This window comes from Columba livia, chromosome 7, assembly GCF_036013475.1.
Source record: "Columba livia isolate bColLiv1 breed racing homer chromosome 7, bColLiv1.pat.W.v2, whole genome shotgun sequence".
NCBI classification, from domain to species: domain Eukaryota; kingdom Metazoa; phylum Chordata; class Aves; order Columbiformes; family Columbidae; genus Columba; species Columba livia.
In genome coordinates, this window is record NC_088608.1 from 36,928,889 (window position 1) to 36,951,900 (window position 23,012).

Here is a 23,012-nt window from a genome sequence, read left to right on the forward strand (position 1 = left end):
TCCAAAATTGATGGTTTATTTTAATTATTATCCTGCACAGTGACTTCAGAAAAATGGAAAGCATTTTCTGAATAAATTTTTCGTTTCAAAAATTCAACTGCATCCTCACTTGTCATTTCCTGAAACTTCTTGTTCAGGACCTGGAAGAAAGGAAAAGGAAAAGGTATATTAGTTCTGTTGTCTTCAGCAAACTACCCTGTCCCACAAACCAAGCACTTAGTGATGGGAAGGCCATAGGGAGTTGTATTTTGAAAACAAGCTGACTTGAACCACTCATTCTATAAAAATCTGGGAAATCAGCCCAAGTCACATAGGGTTTTTTTTAAGTAGAAAGAAATTCAGTGGCTTCTTTTTATTTGCTTACCAGAATCACGTGATAGCCCAGTTTATTTAGATGCCGCCTCTTCATTGCCAGCTTCCCTTGGGGGTGCATCGTACCCACACAGAAGGCAGACAGAGGAACAAAGAGAAAAGCCAATCTGCAACCAAGAAAAGTAGGGAAGACTCCATTGTACAAATGCAGAATAAACACTTTTAGGACAATGATTCAATGATGTCCTTTAACACTGCAGAATATACAGCTGTCTTTCTGGTAGGTAAAATATTAGGAGTGCACAAATTTCATTATCCTTTTCCAGACTGAAGTAATTTAAAGCATCTCTTCTTCTATGAACTTCACATAAATATCAGCATCTACCCAAATTCCTCCAGCAGAATGAAATCCTTAGATCTCCACTTCTCCCACAATGAAAAGGAAATAGAGCATTCAAAATTCTACATTATTTTGACAGCTTCTGCATTTACTTTGATCCTTTACTAATATTCAGAATCAGTTACTTCCTGCCATAAAAACCTACTTGGAAAGGAAAGCTGAAAGCTTTGGACGCCTGACAGTGAGTTTGTTACACAATTCACTAGCGCTCCTTCTCCCAAAAAGCAAAGTATACAAAATACATTGCTGTGCAGTGATCCAGCACACAAATGTTAAGTATTACCTAATTATATTTAAGTGTTACTGAATTATTTGCCATAACATTAGGAGAATAACTGAAACTGTAGTTGGACGCATAAATACTTGAAATTTTAAAACCATAATGCAGCAATTTTTTGGAAGGGATTTCAGTCATACTTCAAAACCTGTCTCCATTACAAGAGCATCAGATTACTGGGATGTTTCCTGCCTCTTTCTCTGGAATGTTAAGTTTTAGGATGTGGTAGTGAACGGGATGAGTTGCTGCTCTGAACCAGCATGGCAACTTTTGTATATTTCAGTGAGCACAAATATCTACTTTGCTTCTGCAAATCCATGAATCAAAGAAGTAACTGGATGGAACACATATAAATAAAACTAGCCTGCTAGAAAAAGTATGCAGTCAAAAAAGACACCTTTGAACACTTGAGTCAGCACCATCATCTGTGGCAGTTACTGGAAGCACTTTCTTGCTGACTGAATCCATTCTGATTTCAAAATCTGAAAATAAAACAACAAAACATTCAGCATTGCAAGAGGTTACAATTAATGTTCTCGTTTGAACATTAATTGTTCAAATTGTTTTCAAATGTCCAGCTCATTTGAAAAAGGTAACAGATACCGTCACTGCTCTAGTTGCTGTTCTCTAATCATTTATGTTACTGATGCCTTTTTCCTCCCTGCAACCAGTGCAGACAGCTATAACTTGCACATCTCCAGAAAAAATAAAACAAAAATACATTCGTTTTTCAAAACTGTAGGTCTAACTTTATGGGAAATCATAGTTTAGCAGTTGGCCATATTGGATTTATATACAATTAACATCTGCCCGCTGAAGCTTAACAAAAAGTGCAAAGCAGTTTTGTAAACAGAAGTAATCATAATGTTTTAGTAAATTGACTTAAAAAGTTTAACAGAAGCATCCTAGAAAGTAGATTCGCCAAGCAAGTCCATCATTAGTTACAAGATTGTGTCTTCAAAGTGTTGCACTTTTAAACACTTGTACTCTACGCAAATTTCTAACCACCTTATTATTTTAGGGATTATAAACCTACATTAAAAACAATATGACAGTAATTTGGCTTCATACCGATATGATATTTATATGGTAGCTGAACATTTTGCCGAAACATGTTCTCATCTCCCAGAAGTTCTATCAGCGCATCCCGAGCCTTTCTGAGATTAACAGATACTAATGAGGAGCCATTCTCAGTCGGTACGAATGCAGGCTTTGTGAAGGAAGGGCTGTCAAGTTCCATACATGTTTTCACACAGCGAAGCATCATTTCCTTTTGTTCTCTGTAAAGATCATCTGAAAAAGGACACCAAAAAAAAATTACATCCAATGTATCATCTTGAGGGTCTCTTCCAACCAAAATGATTCTAGGATTCTGTGATCTCACAGAATTTTTCATTTTACTATCATTTATAGTCTATTCTGGCAAATTAATTTCAATCCAGAAATCGAAACCCAATTGTTTTTTTACTGAATATTATTGAGTATCTTCAATATATTGTTAAATATACACCTTCAATTCACTAATTATAATATTAAAGACCATGGCTGGAACCTGCCTATTCATTCAGTCTTTCACCCCTACTGTACACAGCTCTGCGCATGGTATTGGTTATTCCAGGAAACCTAAGGAGAACATGGAATGGGAGAGCATGTACAAAAAACCATTTATAAAACCCAGACAAGCAGAAGGGTATTTATAAAACAAAGAAGGGATATCAGACTTGGCCATAATTTTGAAATGGTACTTTCAGAGTACTAAGCTGCACAAACTCTAAGCAGTTACAGCTTTGCAGCTTTCAGGTTCAGTTCCAGCAGGCAGTGTTTTACTGTACACTGCAGCTCTGCTCTGCTCAACTACCCTACTGGCTGCACAGAACTGTAATATGGAAACCAAATTCTCCTACAAACCATTTCAAGTTCCTCATTGTAACTTGAAACAGTCGAAAAATCCCTTTTACTCGTGATTCCAGGTACTAAGGTTGGTTTACAAAGGTTCAGACTTCCTGTGTTTTTAAAAATTCCTGAACATCTGTCAAAGATAGAACCCCTGGCTCTACCATTTTCACAAATCTCATATTCACCTCTCTCCATGTACACATCTACTATTAAACTACTGCCACCAGGGGACCCAAGACAATAAGTTGGATGCCCTAGCACAGACACAGATCACTTAGTTCACCTGCATTAGCTTTGTCTTAAGGACTTCAACTTGAATATAAATCATTGTTTAAGTTCTAAATTTTTAAAACAATTACAACAAATGATGTACGGAGGCAGACTATCCTTTTTCAAACAAGAACATGACAAAGTAAGGCCTGACCTGATAGTAGAAGTTCGTTCCTGCTGTCCTTTTGCAGCAGCTCATCAAGTGCCTGATTAGGAAGATACCCTAAGATGCAAAGTGAATACGCTGCCTTCAGCAGTTCTGTGTTGGAAATCTGAGGTAGGTACTTAATCAAGCAGCTATGAAGAGTCTCAAAAAACCTTTTCCAAAAGCAGAAGAAAAGTATCTAAGTACACAAACAAGGCTATAGAAAATACAGATTTCAAACAAAAACACAAGTCAGAAATCTTTATTCTATTGTATAATTATATGTTGTGTAATCTAACACTAGCTTTTGATTCTTCTTTAAGGACACAGCTGCCTACCAACAGATTTAGTAGCCTGGTCAGTCTAGAACCAAGGTCTCAATTTTCCATTACAGAGGAAAATTCCTATGTAGAAAAAAATTACCTTACAGATTAATAAAACAGGATTATGAACTCTTTCACAACTTAGTTGTCATACATGACTCTATACTGACTACATAACGTATTATCAGGCATTCTAAATGAAAACCTACAGATTCTTTTGGCCTCTGGGAATATAGTAGAGTCTTGAATAAGCTCGGAGAACAATCAAAAGGCTTTTCAAGTTGAGGAATTCAGGGTCTTCTGTCACCTTCTCAGCAAAAACACCCATCAGCTCATGAGGCTGAAAGGCGAGTGTCTCAAAGGCAGAAAGGAGAAGGACAATCTAAAAGACAAGATAGAATTATAAGGTCAAGAAAGCCAGTGGATCCTATCTGTTGATTTTGTAACAGGCATTTTTAACGAAAGCAACTTTTTCAAACTGCAACACCTCTTTTATTTCTTATTTATTTATTCATCAATAAATAGAAGAGCATTTTAAAAAATTAACTGTATCAGCTTCATCAGATTGGTGTTCATAAAAAATGTGTTCTCTAAAGATCAAACACAAACTTGAAGTAAGGTAAAATGGAAAGCACCAGAAATGTCTTATGCTACTTGTACCACTCTAAACTCACCTGTCTTTTGTCCCAAAGGCAGGCAGCAGAATGAACATAGTCTGCTAATGCTGAGAACAGTTTTACATTACGGTACTGGAGATTGTAACAAGTTTCCAGAATGAGGATTAACGTCCGAAATGGAACATCATGAACATTCTCTGCAACGGAAGAGCAAAAAAGGACAAATGATACAAAGCAATGGGAGTTGTAGGTTGGGAGATACTGTGGGAACAGTTTGGCTGAAGGATGGAGAAGTGGAAAAAAAACCCAACAAACAACAAGGAACTGTGGAACAGACTGAGACTGGTTAGGCAAAATCAACTGAGCTAAATCACATGGAAGAAACAGAGGCAGAAGAAAACAAACCGAGTCAGGACCAAGCTAGAAAGGGATAAATCACCAAAAGGGGACAAATCAACAACAGAAGCAAGAAGACTCTGTTCCCAGAAGATCTTCTGTTCCAGGATTCATGTTGCTGGACACTTTGACCTTAACTTCTCTCTTCTGCAGAATTAGAGAACTAATATCATCACTAGGTCACTCCCTTGCTGCTGCAAAAATTAGCTCAATAAGTACCCATGAAATACACAGTTACAAGAATTCTGGTCAGGTCCCCAGCTATGGAAGAGAGGGCTGCGTTCTTAAGAGCCCCAGCACAGGATGTGAAGAACCTGCTGGAGAATTCCTTTGCCCCATGGTCCCCAAAGCGTGCTTCTCCCTCCTCTTCCGAATCCATCTCCAGCCTCTGACAGGGGTCATTTCTGTCCAGAAATTAATTGCACTGTCCCCAGAACATAATTTACATGATGTGCAGCATGTAAGACCTGAAAACGTGCACTAAAAAATGCAAAACAAATAGAGTAGCTGCTCACTCTGTGTATGCCACCTAGTCTGTGTACTCAGTGTGGAATACCCCATATATGTTATTAAAGACAGTGTCCTAACACCTACAACAAACAGTAGCTGTACAGGCAGCCCAAACACTCCTGCTTCATTTATGTTAAGAATGCTATTTTGCTATTTTACTGGGTTTTTAGACACAAATTCAAACGTATTTCAAGTCTGAATCAATACATACTGACCACATATACTTAAGAAATGTATTCTAAAGGTATGGAGAGAGGTGAAAGCATTAGTTTAACTTATTTTTTTTTTTTTTCTGGGCTGCAGCATGAGGTCAATTAAGCAGCATTCAATAATGAAATCCAGTTCACCAGGGAAACACTATGTTCCCTTTAGTTTATCAACTAATCACACTAAGCCACCAATTCGTCCTGTAAGATGTCCATTTCCAATTCAGATTTGTTTTAAAAGTTTATCTGAAATCTACTTTTTCTTGCTAAATTCAACTCTTTTTCCTAAAATGTAAAGAAAAATATATAGTTCAGGTAAATGTTAAGAAGGCCAGAGAATTATTTGCTTTCATTATCAATAAGTAATTTTCTGTCTTGCTCCTTGTCAAATGGCTCCGCATTACTGTAATATCTTGTAAGGCAAAGATGTTTCCTGAGTTTTAAAGGAAATCAGAAAAGGGAGATGAGACAATAATTAGGAAGAATTTGGTATAAGGAAGGGAAATGTAATAAACATGTTTTTTCTTACCCTGGATCTTTTTACTGCAGGCATTCAGGATTGGAATGGAACAATAATTCATTGCAGCAAGAGCCAAAAACACACGCAGAGCATTCGAGAAAGTCAGACGGTCTATCTCTTTCAGAACTGCCATCTAAAGTGAATTAGAGTTTATGAATCCTTCATTCTTCAGGTATATTATCACTGCTTTCTTAGCCTGCTCAGACTTATATGAAAGAAAAAGGAGCAACAAACAGCAAAAGTATAAAGTAACTACTCTCAATTTCTTACTACACAATTATAGCAGATCAAGTGTTCTATAGCCATGTCACTATGCAAGTTCCCAGAAATTTGCCTTTATATGGATTTTTTAAAAGAAGTCTCAGTAGAGCTTATTTCCAAACACTGCAAATATGTATCTTCTACCAACTCTTAAAAATGTAGCAAAAATATAATTGGCATAGTTGACTTATTTAATAGTGCTCCAATTACTGTTTTGGATGCACATGAAAGCTGCAAGCCTTCAAAGTGATCCACCAGCACACTGGGTGCTGTACCTTTAATACAAACACCCAGCTACAAATGCACACTGAGGCACAGAAGGTCAGCTCTGTTGCCACAGAAGAGACTTCATTTATCAAAGCAGTAATTAGATTGAAATAAATGACAGTAAAAATGAGACTACAAAGTATATTGGCTATTAAAACACAATATTCTTACTGCATGCCTATCAAAGGTTAAACATAAAATGCATCTACAATAGAAATTACACAGTATTAAAAATAGCACCCTGTAGGCTCGCAAAATTAAGAGCTCCCTTCAGTTAACAAGTGGAAAGGTTACTTTCCTCTTGGTTCCACATTCCACCATATCTTCAGCCAGTTTCTCATCATCTTGTGAGTAGTACCTTGTCCAAGGTTTCCTGATTTACTTAAGTCAAACACATTGCGTGAGCCCCCTGCACTGCTCTATTCTTGCCCAGTTTCCCATCACCGTTATCTTCCCTCACTTCCCCACAAATACTACTATGAACTCTGACATCAGAGCCCTTTGGCTACGTGATGAAAACCTTAGCAGACCCTGTTTGAAAGAAGGTTTCAAAAAGTGTCTATAATCAGGGGACAAAACCCACTACACCCTACCATAAAACCTTCTCCCAGCCCCTATATTTCCCAGGGGACCTTTCAGACACAGAGAAAAGAGAAGGCTGTGAGCTAGGTGAATTCTCCTGGCATCTCACTCCCATCGGTCCTCTAGTCTGCTGTCTTCTGGTCTTCCAGCCACAAGCCGGGCAAGGGAATCGGGGAACAGCCTGTAAATGCTTCTATGAAATACCATGTAGCCAACCCAAACAAGAGGTGAGGGCGCTGCTATTTTAATGGCTCGATTCCTTTTGTACCACCTCCATTGCTTTCTGCCCCCTTTCATGGTGGGATATCCCCAGTGTCCAAATTTAAGTTCCTCCTGCAGATATAACTGGACTATGACTCATACAGCAAATGCTATTAAGATCTATTAGATTTTCTCTTGGAGTGTCTGGAAAGAAACATACACAATTTATAAATGATGCAAGAGCACAGGCTTTGTGGAAGTAAAAATGAGCCTCCTACTAAATTTACCTCTAATTTCTTTTTCAGAAAGACTGGAGCATCTTTTCCCACACATTTCATCAGGTTTTGCAGCATAAAGATGTCTCTGATACTTGGAATGCGCTGCTCCACTAGTAATCTGATGAAGAAACACACACAAAGCCTTCAGCTAGAGAGTTAACTGACAGAGTTCTCCTCATTTCAGCAGAAACAGGTAGGTAGCCCCACTCTGCCTCACTGATGGACTCCCAAGTTAAAGCTGTAATTCTCTGCTCCTCTCCCACCCCCTTTTATGCAAGGCTGGCATAACTCTGCAAATATAGCTGCAGCACGGATATTTTCCCACACAGAAATAGTTATTTATGCTTTCTTAATGTTATCCTGATAGATGAGTGTTTTTGCTGATACATTACCAGCAGTGGCACCTGTCCAGTCTGCACATGTGACTCTGCAGATGTGAGTGCTGTTAAGCCTCAAGGAATTAACTCTATTCTGCAGGAAGTCATCTATGTGCAGGCAGGTTCTGAAACTTGGGGACAGACACTGACAACAACTTGGTGCAACTGAGGGAAAAAAACACACAAGCAGTGCTTGTGGGCTGCAGGAACAGAAGGGGTTATCGTAACACCGAGGGATGATAAGCACAAGATGAAGGAGTTCTGCATTCCCAGCACCTCCTGTTCTGGCTCAGATGGAGGTAATTGTTATGTGTGAATCACCCTTAAATAACCCAGCTACAAAAACATGAAGTGTTACTTTCTAAGGCAGTGCACTTGCTCTGAAGTTCATCCCTGCAGATGTGGCTTCTTGCAAATGGGTAAGAGCTCCAGACATCAAGAGAGAGAAAAAGCTATAGTTTGATCTCCTGCTTTCTATCAACTTACAAAAGCTGTCTACCTGAGCTTCCAGGAGAACCTGCTTTTTGCCTAACACATCCACCTTCTCAAAGTAGGACCTGACACAGGACCAGAAGCACTAATCCACGGCAAATTTTGTGACAACCTAAGTAAAAATCCCAGGAGTAAGCAGACTGGTTACCCATATAAAATCCATTAGCCCACCAAAAAAAAATCACTACAGCCAAAGAAGTTATTCTGATAAAGCACTACACAGGCAGCCTTGCTGGACACAAAGATAAAGTCTAAATTTGTCTTAATTTTAACTTACTAAATTAAAAGACAATATTCCCTTGCTGTTAAACAGCACTTTTCATCATGACAAATCAAAACACCTCACAAAATAAGCTAGTCCCATTACCTCCTTTCTACACACAGGTAAAACAGAGGCATAGATATGCAAAGTAATTTGATGGGCATCACAAAAAAACCACGGTAGCAGAGCTGCAGTCAGCATATGAATCCCCTGCAGAGCAGTCTAGTACCCTATGCAGTCGTAGCCTTTCAGTTTGAAACTGCAAAGACAACGCCAAAAATCACTGTCTTGTCCAGCTGTTATCTCAAGAACATTGAACTACTAAAACCACAGCATGTGTTTTATGCACAGGCATTCCCCCAGGATTTCTAAAAGACATATATATTCAAACAATATTTAAATACGAAGAACATGCAAAAGATGTATTTTTCTCACTGTAATCCAGCTTGAAGAGCGCTCACATTCTTGTCTTTTTCCAGCACTGCTAAAGTAGTTGCCAAAACTGAGATACATCGGTTATCAAGTTGATTGAGCTTCTCCTGTTAAAGAGTTTTCACAATGTCAGATTACTTCAGACCAGTAAAAGTTTCAGATAAGGAAAAGTGACCACTCTTAATCTGGACCCACTGTCTTCTGTTTTCCCCCAGAAATCAATTCATAAGCTTCAATTCTGCAGTGGCCTCCAAGGTCCACATCAGTCAAACTGAGTTGATTTGGAAAGGGTAATGATTTTTGAGATTTCTCCTGTATGTTAAATTCGCCTGAAATCAGGCAGTGGTTTCAAAGATGAAGGAAATTAGAAGTATACACAAATTAACTACGGGAGTCCTGCTTCCATGGAACATCAGACTAAGTGAGGCCTGCACCCCAACTCTCTCTGATGTTGCACAGCCTTCCAGGATCAGCCCTGATGTTTCATCCCAAGTTTTGGAGAGTTTTGCTACTTACTTGGCACACCCTCACCAAAGTCTGGACTAAGAGAGTGTTCTGAGGAATGCCCAGCTTCACCGCAGCATGCAGACTGAACACCAGGTCACCGCGCATCATCTTTCGGGAGTCCCGCAGCAGCTGCTGACAAAGCTTGACGAAAGCTGGGTGCTCAAAGATCAGCTGCTTCTCGTAACGCTGCTGCTCTTCCGACAGGTTTTTCAAGAGCCTCCATAGTGTCGTTAAACAGTTTGTGAAGTGCTTAGTGGAAACAGCAGACTCTGAAGCCAAGTCCAGTACATCGGATGGGCAGGTGCAGTTCTGGAGACTATTAAAGAATGGTTCACTCTGATCCATTGTGTGCTTCCCTTTGAAGCTCCCAGAATCATCCAGCTTTTCAAGTTCCAAGGAGCTTTGGGGAGCCCCCTCACTCATCAAAGCATCTGTGCTCTTCTCTGGTTGTGTTTTAGCATCCATGCTAAAAACATCTATCTTTTGAGACAGAAATCGCAGAGGTGATCCATGCAGAGAAGGAAATATATTTAAAAATAATTTCCTGAAGTTCACATTTTCCAGGGGATCCCTGTATGTGCCAATCCATAAAATGTGTTTTCTTATTATAGCTGAAGATTTCGGATTGAGCACCAAATTGCATCTATGCATACATCGGGCAGTATTTAACAAATAACTTATTTTATTATTCATTTTTGCTAGTGTCTCATGCACAGATTTGAAATGCCAACTCCAAGTGAGGGGTTCAGGGAAATTCTACTGGTGGAAACAGTCGCGGAGAAACCGCATAATATCAGTTATCTGTAAAGACAATTGAAAATTACAGATTAGTTACCAGACTTTCCTACAGCAAACCACCAAATCTATGCACATCATTTGCAAGAAAAAAAAAATATCTGCAAAGTGGTTTGTAGAAGGACTTTTATTGTGTCTCATTTTAGTCAAACATCTCCACACAAATCTAACTCATCCTGGGTATCAGCTTTGTTTTGTTTTAACCAAAAGCTACACTGGGATGATGAGTCTCTTCCCAAATGACGTTTCTCCGAGGAGACATAACTCCTGACAGGGCAACAAAGATGATGGAGTGGAGCATCTCCCATGTGAGGAAAGGCTGAGGGAGCTGGGGCTCTGGAGCTGGAGAAGACTGAGGGGTGACCTCATTAATGTTTACAAATATGTAAAGGGTGAGTGTCAGGAGGATGGACCCAGGCTCTTCTTGGTGACAACCAATGGTAGGACAAGGGGCAATGGGTTCAAACTGAAACACTAGAGGTTCCACTTAAATTTGAGAAGAAACTTTTCCTCAGTGAGGGTAACAGACACTGGAACAGGCTGCCCAGGGGGGTTGTGGAGTCTCCTTCTCTGCAGACATTCAAACCCGCCTGGACACCTTCCTGTGTAACCTCATCTGGGTGTTCCTGCTCCATGGGGGGATTGCACTGGATGAGCTTTCCAGGTCCCTTCCAACCCCTGACATTTCGTGATTCTGTGAACCCCGCCGGGGCTGGGAGAGCTGCCCGGGGGTTAGGGTAGGGTAGGGCAGGGTAGGGTAGCGGTGCCGCAGGCCGGCGGCCCGGCCCCAAGGAGACCGAGGCCCTTTGGGCGGCTCCACACGGGACTCGAACCCGCGGCCCCCGCAGCCCGCGCCGCGCGCCTCAGCCGTACGGGAAGGGGAAGGGAGAGGACGGGCGGGTCGCGCGCGCCCGGTCCCCGCGCGCCCGGTAGCCGTTACCTCGCACGCGACAGCGGCGCCATGACAGCGGGGCCCCGAGAGCCCGCGTGCTCTCGGCGGGCCTCGCGAGAGGTGACGGCGCGAGCCGAGGGTCAAACCGCCGCGGCGCGCGGCGCGTTGCCGGGCAACGACGAGGCGGCCGTTGCGGGGCGGCGCGCGTATGGCCAAGCTCGTGCTGGCGGGTGAGGCGCCGTTAAAAGACGTTTGGACCGTTAAGCGCTTTTACCGGTCGATTGTCACCAAATATTCTATAGACGGTGTTGTCGCTGTGTTCACAGGTAAAGCGAACTGCCCTTACTATGCCAAGGCTGAGCTCCTGGCTGACTACCTGCAGGCGAACCTGCCGCACTTCAGGGTCCACAAGATCACTCAGCACCCTGACAAATGGGAGGTAAGGGATGGCAGATGTCCCAGTGCTCTACAAAGCAAATAAAGCGCTCTACCTCTAGTATACCTCTTCTTGTTCTGTTTTGGTGTTTTGATATGTGTATAGAGTCTGATGAGGAGCAGCTGAGGGAGCTGGGGCTGTTCAGCCTGGAGAACAGGAGCTGAGGGGAGACCTTATCACTGTCTACAACTGCCTGAAAGGAGGCTGGAACATGGACGGGGTTGGTCTCATCTCCCAAGTAACAAGTGATGGGACAAGAGGAAATGGCCTCAAGTTGCGCCAGGGGAGGTTTAGATTGGATATTAAGAAAAAATTCTTCACAGAAAGGGCTGTCGGGCATTGGTACAGGCTGCCCAGGGAAGCGCTGGAGTCGCCATCGCTGGAGGTGCTTAAAAGGCATTTAGGCGAGGTTCTTAGGGAAATGGTTTAGTGCTAGAATTGATTAGGTTATGGCGGGACTTGATGATCCCGAGGGTCTCTTCCAACTGAAATGATTCTATGACAGAGGTGCTGCGGGAGCAGCTTTGGCTATGAGCGCCAGTCAGAGGGAAGGTTTGAATGTTGTGAGGGACCGGCATTCTCGTGAGTTGTCCCACAGAAGAGGGGCACAAAATGAGCACCAGCCTAAACCCATTTTGCTAGTAAGAAGTTCAAGTTCATTATTTTTTATTATGTATAAGTGACTGCTCAGCCTGTAAATCTTTAGCACCCTGTGACTGCGTGTGCCTCAGAGCTGTTACTTGTCAAGAACATTTCTGGCATTCAAGGGCTTTGAATTACAAGTCTGGAATTAAATCTGATGTATTTATTTACAATGTGGATGGGCCTTTCTGAGTACTTTTGCTGTAGACCTGTTGCCTTGACACCTTAGTTCCTATAAGAAACGGAAAAAAAATGCAGTATTACTTCATGAGATAGACAGTACTATGATGTTTATTACCTCTTAACATTTTAGAATAGAATCATAGAATCATTTCAGCTGGAAGAGACCCTCAGGATCATCGAGTCCAACCATAACCTAACTCTAGCACTAAACCATGTCCAAAGAGTCTCATCTAAATGTCTTTTAGACCCCTGCAGGGATGGCGAGTCCACCACTGCCCTGGGCAACCTATTCCAATGCCCGACAACCCTTTCTGGGAATAATTTTTTCCTAATATCCATTTTGCTTGGTATCTCAGCCAAGTAATTTAGTTAAGTGAATAGCAATTAACCTCTGCAGCTTATGTTCCTTCTGCAGCTAAACAGCAATCCTCAGATTACTGGATGCTTCACAACATTGCTATCTTTAGTACCGCTAAGACAACTGAGCAAAATTACAGCAGCAAAATCAGGCAGAAGTAGGACCTTTTGCTCTTTCACTGAAGTATCACAGTGTATCACCACACCTTGCTTTATGTTATTCCTCCATTTTTGTGCACACTGGTACATAAGTGGTGAAGCACCTTGTAATTATGAAGTAATGTTTATAGCTGTAACATTTAAGTGTTATCAAATGTGAAAAACTATTAAAACCTTTTGTTGGGGATGTTTACATTAGCAGTGGCTTCATGACATTTGTGAAACGAATGGATGGAAACACAGCCGCTCTCCTATCATTTGGAGAGAGCTGTTGGACCGTGGAGGGAAGGGCCTGCTTCTGGGAGGCGTTAATGATTTTCTGGAATATGCTCAGGTAATGACTGTAAACTCGTATTTTCTTAGAAGATTGTTGTTCTACGTGCCTCCTTCAAATGTAAAACAAAGCTCCCCTTTCTAATGTTACCTGTGTTTGGGTTGTCATTTGATGAGAGGTAATTTTTTTTGTTCTTAGCACTATTACGGTGTCACCTCAACAATGTTGAGCGACGAAATGTTAGCCATTGCTGAGGAGAACCTGCAGGCGCACATTGAAATTGAAAAAGAGGAGGAAGAAATTAAAAGTCTTATCAAGCCTTTGCAGATCTGGATCACCAGGTGAGAGAAAAATAATATCTATGAAGTTTCACTCAACTTCAGAAGAATGCACTTTTTCCTAGCACATATAACAGGTGTAACCATCTGAAATTATACACGCATCCCCCTAATTTGCTGATTTGAATTAGGTTCTGGACCCCTCACTATGAGCGCTCAGTGTATAATTTAGAAATTATTTCTACTTTTGTTGCATTTTGTACCAGTTTAACTGAGGGATGTGAACAGGCAACATTTAGGCTGAAGATCGCCTTAGGAAAAAGCAAGTATTTACAAAATAAGCTAGAAATTTTGTAGTGCAATTATCTTGCATTAAATGTTTTTGGAAATATTTAAATAAGTAAAGAGTATCGTGCAGTTTTTATTTGAGAAATTTCTGTATTTCTGGTTGTCCTAACAGAGCACCTTTAAAAAGGTGTGGTTTTTAAATACACCAATTTTTAAGTGATAGTATTGACTGAAATGGGTAGGATGGAAAAACCCTCAAATAAAAGGAGGACCCAACTGTTTTAATTTTTAACCTGTTAAAATGACAGAAAGAGCAGTAAAGGATCCAAGCTAATGGTCTATTTAAACATAATCAAACACAAAATAAATGTCTTTGTGTTTATTTATGTAATCCTTCCAAACAAGCAGTGGTTAGTCATTAACTATAATTTTTCTATATCCTTCTCTTATCAGTGCATCAGTTCCCATCTGTTACCAGCTGATCCCTCTGTTGGCAAATGGAGAAGTGTTTGGGATGACCACCGAAATCAGTATCCATTTGCTTGACACTGACCAGTTTAAGGAAGTTCTTTGCGGTATTGTGATGGAAGCTGAAGACATGGCATTCCCACTCCTCCGCTGTATTTCAGAGCACACAGAAATAGATAAGGCTTTTATTCAAGCCGATGTTGTCATTGTTCTTGATGATGTCCTCTTAAACTGTGAAGTCCAGCCCCTTGAGTCCTACGTGAGAGAAGTAAGTGAGATCTGTCAAGTGTATGCTCACCTGATAGAGAAGAATGCAAAGAGTGATGTCAGAGTAATTTCATCAGGAAAAACCTTTGTAAACCTTAAGGCGATGATGATGATGACATACGGCTCATCCATTAAGCCTGAAAATGTCATTGCAGTTGCAACATCCTTGGAAAATGCAGCTAAAGCCATGCTGGCCAGGAAGCTGAATATGAATGCAGCAGGTAAATATTTATGTGTTCGGGTAGCATTTTGGGAATTCAGCAGATGGACATGTTTGAGACTATCTGTTTCATTGCAGAACACAGTTGATGTGTGTGCAGAAGTGCAAGCACAGCAGTGCACCCACTGAAGTGCATGGCAGTACAGAATGCCAGGGTATGACTAGCAGGTGCCACCATTCGCTGTGCCTACTGCTTTCTGGATCTGTGCCTGATCCCATGAAATTCTTTTTCTAATTCTTGGACACAGCCCTGCTATTCTGGTGTGTATTTCAGGCTGAAAACACACTAAGGACTGAGCTGTGTGGCAGATCAGGAATAGGACTTCGAGATTGCATTTGTGCTCTGCAACACGTTGTTGATTTGGAGACACGCAAACTAGCTGTGAATAAACTGTGCAGATAATTATAGTACAACTGTGTTGTCATATTGTTTCTAGGTTAATTAGCTTTGTTTCTCAGGTCAGTTGTTATAGCTTAGTTATATTTGCAGTTCTGCACAGCAAATGTGTGCTCCAGCAGCCTGCAGAGCACTAAGATCCTTTCAGTGTTGCAGGGGTAGGAACTGCTCATCAATTACAAGTCTAGATATTCTGGAGCCTAATAAAATGGAACAGTTAATAGGCTGAAGAGCCTATCAGCAGGTTATTTGAGAAATTACTTTTGCACCAAAGCAGGTAGATTTATTAAATTATTATTTTTTTACTGTCAGGCATTCTATATTTACATGTACAGGATTTTAAAAGAAATGTTGCTGTATGTTTGCAATATGATTTGTTTTGGTTTTTAACAACTAAGTATTTACTAGGTTTTATCTATTATGTACAATAATATTTTATGAATTAATATTCATTTTTCAGCTTATGATGAGGTTTCATGTGTTATGGAGAACATGGTTGCATTTTTCAGATGCAGTCATTTCTGCTGTCAAGGCAGGACACAGAACCAAAGAATAATTCATCTTGAAAGTGACTTCTGAAGGTCACCTAATCAAGCCTACATTGTGAAAATATTTTTCTGTCTTTTTATTAATCTATGTATTTCCCTGTGTTACAGGAGTTAAAGACGTGATTGTCTGGGGTAATATTACTGGCTGTAACTACATTGATTTGTCATATGCAAAAGTTTATGGATATGAGTCTGCTATTTGGGGCCCAGCTAATTTTTCACGTCCTGTGTTGAATATGATTTATGATAGGTACAGTACAGATTTGTTTTTGTTTGGTTTGTTGTTTTTTTTTTTTAAAGTAGAACTAAAGAACTGCTTTTAATCCATGTTTATCTGAACTGTTTAATAAACATCAGGAAAGGTTTCTGTTTTCAAGATTCATCTTTACTGAGTAGTGCTGCACGTAAAGGAAAACTCAAGTTGAATTACTCAGTCTGCAAAAGAAGTTGAGTGGTTCCTAGTGCTAAATATAGTTCTGACTCTCCTGCCAACTTTGTTTATAACTATATATTGCTACATATTAAGCATGTTTCTCATCTGTGGTATCCTGAGCAACCTGTAAAAGTAATACAATGTTGATAGATAAGTAGTGCTTGTTGTTAGCTTTTGAGCCCCTTGTTAGACCCTCTTTTTTCTGTCTTTAAGTGCTTTGCCTTCAGCAGTGAAGTTTGAGTAAGTTTTGACTATTTTCCTCCTTCAGGTTTAGTTTTTTTTCCTCTAGAAAACTATCCTTCCTGCAGTCATCTTATTTTTTTCTGTCTTCTTTTTTTTTTCTCTTTCTCTTTTTTTTGTTGATAGTGAATGGATCCATTCAGAATTTCTATCTGCACAGAGTTCACTGAATTCCCAGGTCTCTGATTGTGCAGGAATGTTACATGCTCATGCGGTAGCCACTGTACTGAGATACTGGTATCATGGCTCTCCTCCTGGGGAAATCATTTCTGTGGGAGTACTTAGTGCAGGTAAATATACTTTTCCTTCTCATGTCCTCTTGTAGCTTTTCCCAGGAGGTATAACGTTATTTGTTAATCAAGATTGTTAATTTAATATAAATTTGTAAGACAAATCATGTTATAAGTGGAGGCTGAGAGTTTATTTCAGGATAAGAGCTTCCAAATTGAAGCAATTTTACTCACCAGGGCTTGTGATTTGATAATCACTTCTTACAAGCATATCTTAATATTGTCTTGTTGCAGATCATCTCTGCTTTTCTGGTGTATGTGTTTTGTGCAAGGACTCTCTGCGTTCTTAGAGCCTAAGCTATAAAAGCTTGTTCTTTTTGTGTAGTTATGTGAACCAATAAATGGAATGTTTCACAATAGCCATTTAACCCTTGTATGAAGTAAAAAAAAATAAAATTAAAAAGTCCCCTTTTAAACATGTAAAATTGTTACAGAAATTGTGTTATAGCACAGGCAAGACATAGACCTGTTGGAGTGGGTCCAGAGGAGCGCCACAAAAATGCTCAGAGAGGTGGAACACCTTTCCTATGAGGACAGACTGAGAGAGTTGGGGTTTTCAGCCTGGAGAAGAGAAGCTCCAGGGAGATCTTATTGTGGCCTTTCTGTACTTAAAAGGGGCCTATAAAGAAAGATGGACCTGTTGCAATAGGACAAGGGGTAATGGTTTTAAACTAAAAGAGAGGAGATTCAGACTAGATATCAGGAAGAAATTTTTTACGAGTGTGGTGAAACACTGGAACAGGTTGCCTAGAGAGGGGTCAGATGCCCCATCCCTGGAGATACTCAAAGTCAGGTTGAATGGGGCTCTGAGCAACCTGATCTGGTTAAAGATGTCTCTGCTCATTGCAGGGAGGCTGGACTATTCTACAATTTTATGGTTCATGTACATCTAACTAAAATATGAAGTTACAGTAAAAGGGTAATTCTTTGGTCTTTGAACTGTACATTGAAAAGGCAGTCTCCATTTATACTCAGGTCTTACAGCTGCAGACTTTTGCAAGTCTGTAGGACTTAATTTTGATGCTGATGAGGATGTGTTTTTTATGCAGAAATAATGAGTCATTTTTTTCCCTCTTCTTCAGGTCAATTTTGCATTCCTGAAGGAATTGTCTTCTCTATGCCAGTGAGGTTCCAGAATGGTAACTGGGAAGTCATGACAGAATTAGAAATTAATGAAACGACCCAAAAAGTTCTGGACCGCTTAGCCCATGATCTGATTCAGGTGAGGATCTCTTCTATCCAATAGTATGCCAAATCTGCCACCTATGGGTATGTTGCAATATAACAGTGAATACTGAGACATTGACTCCAAGTGTTAGATGTACAAACTGCACACAGGCACTTATGCATGATAGATACCAGATATTTATAAGTGTAAGGTACTATTTATATATTGAAATGAACAGACAACTGTTCTGTTGCCCAAAAAGGAAATGATAAAATAAGTTTAGCCTTGTAAGTGTAGAATTTGCACCTCCAAGTTCTGCAGGCTTTATGCAAAACAGAAATATTAGCTTTAATTTAATGTTTCTGTGTTCTGTGCTGCTGATGTAGATTTTGTTTGTGTAGTATACAAAGTTGTTCTATGCCAGGAGACATCTTTTGGGATCCTTGTGGCTGTGATTCTGCACTGATGAAGGGCAAATTTTACTAGAATTAGGGATTTTTCAGGAAATACAGAAACAGCGAGCAGTAATTTCATCATGAACTTCTTGTCACTTAGTGAGACAAAAATAATTTAATTTCACTAAATATTAAAATACTAAAAAGACTGGTCCCGAAATCTACATTCTAGTTTCAGTCAGATTTTGTGATCTTCAGTTATACTAGTAACATGTAAGGATTATTTTAATTTAACATCTATTAAGTTTGTGCTAGGAATGACAGTGGGTGAAAAGAATGGGTGATGTTAAAATTGCCTTTTTTTTCTTTTTTTTCTCCATTCAGGAAAAGCTCGTTGCACTAAAGGAAATAAGAGAAATGCTTCCATATGGAGCTGATAAAATCACTAGTAAAGAATATTTGCAGCAAGGTGGGTTTTTCTCCCCATGAAAGATGAGATCAAGTTTTAAATGAGAATTTGAGTAAAGGATTCTTATTTTATGACCCTTTCATTTAAAATTGATATAAAATCCTTCAGAAAGGAATAGAAATAACAAGTGCTTGTCTGATGTATCCTGACCATTCGTGGGGCATGGTGATAGGAATAGCACACCTGCATGGTAGCAACCTTGTTTTCATAAGTTTCTGCTCACAGATCATGAATATAAAAGCTGAGCATAAATAATACATTTAGCGTGACATGTTTTATCTTAGGTTATGAGTAAATATTTTTTTAAACTCAAGTAACTATTATTAGAAAAGCACTTTCACCATGTCCTACTACTGTATGTTTTTGAAGTTATTCTTTACTATACTCTAATATTCTTTACTAACTAGCTATGAGTTTAGTTTCTAACAGAGAGGAAAAATACTGTAAATTGGAACTCAAACTTCTCATTGTTCTATTTGTTAGAGCACCAAACAGTTCATTCAATGTCTTTAGTCTATAAGTCAGTCCGAAAAAGAAAAGGTTGAGACACCCAAAGACAGTTGGCTAAAAAAAGATACATTACTGCTTTCTGTAGAGATAGAAATCTTGGTAAGTGGCAGCCACATCTGCCGCTTCTTGCAATTACAATAGATGAAAGATCTTTTAGAGATTCCCTACATTATAAATTATTAAGCCGTTTCACTTTGTTAATGACACACCACGTTTATCATTACTTTGGTTTTTTAAATGCACAATGATATGAGAAATTTAAACTAAAAATCTATAGAACAGCTCCAATGTCCCTTCCTAATATCCAGAAGCATGTGGGAAGGCTATAGACTACCTGATACTGCCATGGCAAAACTCCCCTCAATCCACAGTTTGCTTTTCCCTTGCAGAATAAAAACCCCTCATCTTCTCCCAAGTCTCTCTGTGCTACTTTTCCTACATATTTTGCTTTCCAAGTTCTCTGTCCTCTTAAGATTATATAAAGGAAAGAAGAATCATTCATCAAAATAAGAACAGATGAACTTTAAGTGTGCTTTATTTTTTCTCACATTTTCCTTATTCTCAGGTTCCCAAATCCCTGCACTTTCCCAGCCATTCCTTTCTAATTTTAGGTCTTACAGGCCTTTTTCCTAGTTAGTTTTCTTTCTTCCTTCCTTCAAATTCTTTCCAGTACTTTTATATCAGCACTTACCATACTATGAGCTGTTCTTCTGCATTAAGGTCAGGCTGAAGAATGGGGAAACTATTTGGAGCTTAATGCCCAGGGCCTTTAGTGAGCACATAAGCCTTTTGGTTATCTGTGCTTGTTTCTCAGGAAAGGACTACAGGCACAATAATATTTTCTTGATAAATACAGAGTTTAATTATTCTACTAATCATGACCTTGATTAACCCAAACAGGAGATTCCCAATTAGTTAGGAGTGTCCTTCCCTGCCTGCTCTTTTCTTGTGTGGCACTACTTTTCTGTAGAGCTGTCCCATTCTTGTAGCTGCTTTAAACACTAAGCAGACGGACTTTCCACTACTAGCAGCTAACTGCTTAGTTGTGGCCTACTCTTGTGACCTTAGGTGCTATACTGTTCAAGTATTATCAAAGTGCCCTGTTTATCTCCTTGCATGTATAAGTGTCTTAGGAGGTTAGCAAAAATATGTGCTTTTTTTGCTTTTTTTTTTACAGAGATGGAAGTCTTGCCTTCTGGCTCACATTAGCCAGAGTTTTCTGGAGGAGAGAATGCTGAAAATTCCCATACTAAAACAATGTGTCCATTGCTCAAAAGAGCAAATTACAAAGAAAGGCTAAACATTGTCATAGCTTTTACAGTAACTTCTTCATCAAAAACCTGGAAATCTGTAGACAGAAAAATATTTCAAAACGAGTGTGAATATAGTATTCTTAATCTGGAGACCAAAGCAAAATTCCTACTGACTTTAATGGATCTTGAATTTCATTAACATCCAACAACTTATTTCTTTGGACCAATAAACTGTTTCAAAAACATAATTTAATGTCTAAAACGTTCATATTAAGATAATTTTGAGCAAGATTGTCACACATAGAGTAGCCATTTTATAGCTCTGAATTCTTGTTTCAGATGGAATGAAACACAGTATATGTGTAAGAACGGATATTCTCAGGCAAAAATGATTTTTAACCAAAAAAATTGACTGCATACATCATTTTTGTCTCCATCTTTTTATTTATTTCTTGAGTTTCATGGGGACTACTCATATGTGTTAAGTCAAAACATGCAATTAATTAAGTCATTGTCTAAACAGGGTTGTTGAGGAACCACTCTCACTTGCATGTGTTTGGTGTCTTAAAAGATGGAGACTATGTTAAATGAAGTATTATTGTACTACCTAATTTTTTACCCAAAGTGAGTGTTTAAGCAAAACAAAAAGTTTCCTGTTCAGTTGGAATAAATTCGTTATTCAAGAGGAGGTTCAAACTCTGAACAGGGATAGACTTCATCTTATGTGAGGAAACCAAGAGGATTTTGTTTGTTATTTATCAGCTGGTATGGACAGAATGAGGAGGGGCGTCTCACTTGTCTTAGAAAGAGGAGCGCAGGAAACTAAGATATCACAAGGGAGTTGGAAGAGTCTTGTTTCTTATGTGAAATGGTTAAGGGAGAAGCAACATTTACAGGAACTGAGATATCATTGTTACAAGTATGTCCATAGAAGAGTTTGTCATAGGAGTTGTAGAGGCAGGTGTTGTAAAAAGTCTTGAGGAAAGTGGTAAGGAATCATTCCTTTCATGAGGAAGTGATCTCCAGGGCATTCGTTTCTAGTACTGTATGCACAAAAAATTGGCTGAGTCTCTGAGGAGCATCCGCAGGCAGATGCCTCAGGAGAGCATAGTAGGGAAGGATGCTACCAGTAGTCTTGACAAACTACCTGGTTTGTTCCGTAGCTCCTTGAAGAGAGGAGAAGAAAATGTGTATTTACATTTGTTTTCTTCTATACGGGATATGATTTGACAGTCTTTTACTCTTCAAATTCTTTTATTCTGCCTGTGGAGACAGTAGTTCAGACTGCAGTTGCAGCACCAACACTGCGCTGCTTTTAACGAGAAGGAAATCAACTGTTTCTGCAATATATAAGCAGGCTTACCGGACTCCGAGTCACCACCTGAAAAACACAAAGAATTTCTTCTCAGAGACTGGGAGGAGAAAGACAAAACTAATGTCTTGGATGTCTCTTCTATCCTAAATTATTCAAATTAGATTTGCCTAATGGCCTGCAGGTAAATTCAGGTCTTTCCTTATGAAAGCATAATAGCATGCAAAGGTTGCTTTTCCTAGTTTTTACTTTGGAGAGAAAGAATAAAAATAATAGCAAAGCTAAAATATGGTAACATATTGAAAGCTGGTTACAGTTGTAACACACCGATAGTCTTATTCATCACTAAGTTTGGGTTTTCTGTAAGTAGTAATTTCTGGTACACATTTTCTCACAAGTTACTGAGTAATGCTATGTATGCGGGATATTCATAACACTGATGAATCCTACTACCTGGATGTTAGAGTAACTGTGGAAAAAATTAGAAAAAGGGCTTTAAGATAAATATTTGTGTCTTACAAATGTTATATATCTTCTGCATAAACCTTAGCATCTGGATGTACTGTAGAGTATGTAAGCTTTCTGGTTAGCCTGAACAATTCTCATTCTAGGACATTACCACTAGACTTACTATTTTTCCTCTTTGTTCAGTTGCACCGACTGTTTGTTACAGCACAGTGTGCTTTCTGCTTTACTGTGCCAGCTTCCACCTCATTTTCAGTCTCTATAGCAACAGTTTCTCAGCAGCTAGGAGATGCTTAGTAAAGGTCCCTCATTTTAGAAATATTGCACTCCAACCATAAGAAAAAATTGCTTTGAAACAAAGATCAAAGAAGTTTTCTCTTTAATAATTCAGGATATTTATTACTAATTAATTAGTGTTCTCTGTTTTGACTGCTTAGACAATTACCTGATACTTTGATCTGGGCCTTTGCCAGGCATTTGTTGTGAACAGCATTCATTTAAAAGCAGAACCTTTAAAACTGTGTCTTGAAGTCAACTTTTAAGTGCTATAGAACTACTGGACTTCTCTGGTGGTGTCATCTGCCTTCTGGGCTTTTAGTAAGTAGCTGAGAGAAAGGTAAGTGTCATTACTGTGTTTAAGAAGAGACAATAATTTTGGACTTGAACACAACACAGAATGTTTTCACCCCTCGCAGGGAACAAAAGTAATTGTAGTTTATTTTATGTGTATTTAAAATGCTGA

The 23,012-nt window shown here is 39.4% G+C and overlaps 3 protein-coding genes across 6 annotated transcripts in view; 2 read left to right on the top strand and 1 right to left on the bottom strand.

The window, feature by feature from the left end:
* On the bottom strand, positions 1–11,402 carry FASTKD2 (FAST kinase domains 2). The gene is made up of 12 exons (XM_065069430.1): positions 11,267–11,402; positions 9,541–10,332; positions 9,028–9,131; positions 7,471–7,579; positions 5,882–6,005; positions 4,298–4,437; positions 3,833–4,005; positions 3,310–3,473; positions 2,061–2,282; positions 1,387–1,471; positions 365–479; positions 1–140 (listed from the first exon to the last, which is right to left on the bottom strand). The coding sequence occupies exons 2-12, from the start codon at positions 10,222–10,224 to the stop codon at positions 21–23; spliced, it is 2,040 nt and encodes a 679-aa protein (XP_064925502.1). The 5' UTR covers positions 10,225–10,332; positions 11,267–11,402; the 3' UTR covers positions 1–20.
* On the top strand, positions 4,432–22,886 carry MDH1B (malate dehydrogenase 1B). Of its 4 annotated transcripts, XM_065069437.1 has the most exons (11): positions 4,432–6,044; positions 7,489–7,654; positions 11,545–11,657; positions 13,195–13,329; positions 13,468–13,610; positions 14,289–14,791; positions 15,844–15,985; positions 16,535–16,698; positions 17,781–17,920; positions 18,646–18,730; positions 22,744–22,886. In XM_065069437.1, exons 5-11 carry the CDS (start codon positions 13,492–13,494, stop codon positions 22,797–22,799), a joined length of 1,209 nt encoding a protein of 402 aa, XP_064925509.1. In that variant the 5' UTR covers positions 4,432–6,044; positions 7,489–7,654; positions 11,545–11,657; positions 13,195–13,329; positions 13,468–13,491; the 3' UTR covers positions 22,800–22,886. The 4 variants fall into 4 exon arrangements, with proteins under 4 accessions (XP_064925509.1, XP_064925508.1, XP_064925506.1 ...); XM_065069436.1 differs by lacking the exons at positions 4,432–6,044; positions 7,489–7,654 and adding an exon at positions 11,304–11,448 and having other exon boundaries at positions 22,708–22,886; XM_065069434.1 differs by lacking the exons at positions 4,432–6,044; positions 7,489–7,654 and adding an exon at positions 11,304–11,448.
* DYTN (dystrotelin) overlaps positions 22,730–23,012 on the top strand; it is an 80,837-nt gene continuing 80,554 nt past the window's right edge. Inside the window, exon 1 of the transcript XR_010473807.1 lies at positions 22,730–22,867. The gene's annotated coding sequence lies outside the window, so the exon portion shown is untranslated. The remainder of the gene's footprint in view (positions 22,868–23,012) is intronic.

Coding starts and splice junctions, on each gene's coding strand:
- FASTKD2 (XM_065069430.1), bottom strand. CDS start 10,224: ATGAATAATAAAATAAGTTATTTGTTAAATACTGCCCGATGTATGCAT. Junction 4,438..5,881: donor CTGCAGTAAAAAGATCCAGG/GTAAGAAAAAAC, acceptor CTTCCGTTGCAG/AGAATGTTCATGATGTTCCA. Junction 2,283..3,309: donor GAACGAACTTCTACTATCAG/GTCAGGCCTTAC, acceptor GTCCTTTTTCAG/ATGATCTTTACAGAGAACAA.
- MDH1B (XM_065069434.1), top strand. CDS start 11,427: ATGGCCAAGCTCGTGCTGGCGG. Junction 16,699..17,780: donor TGTGGGAGTACTTAGTGCAG/GTAAATATACTT, acceptor CCTCTTCTTCAG/GTCAATTTTGCATTCCTGAA. Junction 18,731..22,743: donor TAAAGAATATTTGCAGCAAG/GTGGGTTTTTCT, acceptor GGCCTTTGCCAG/GCATTTGTTGTGAACAGCAT.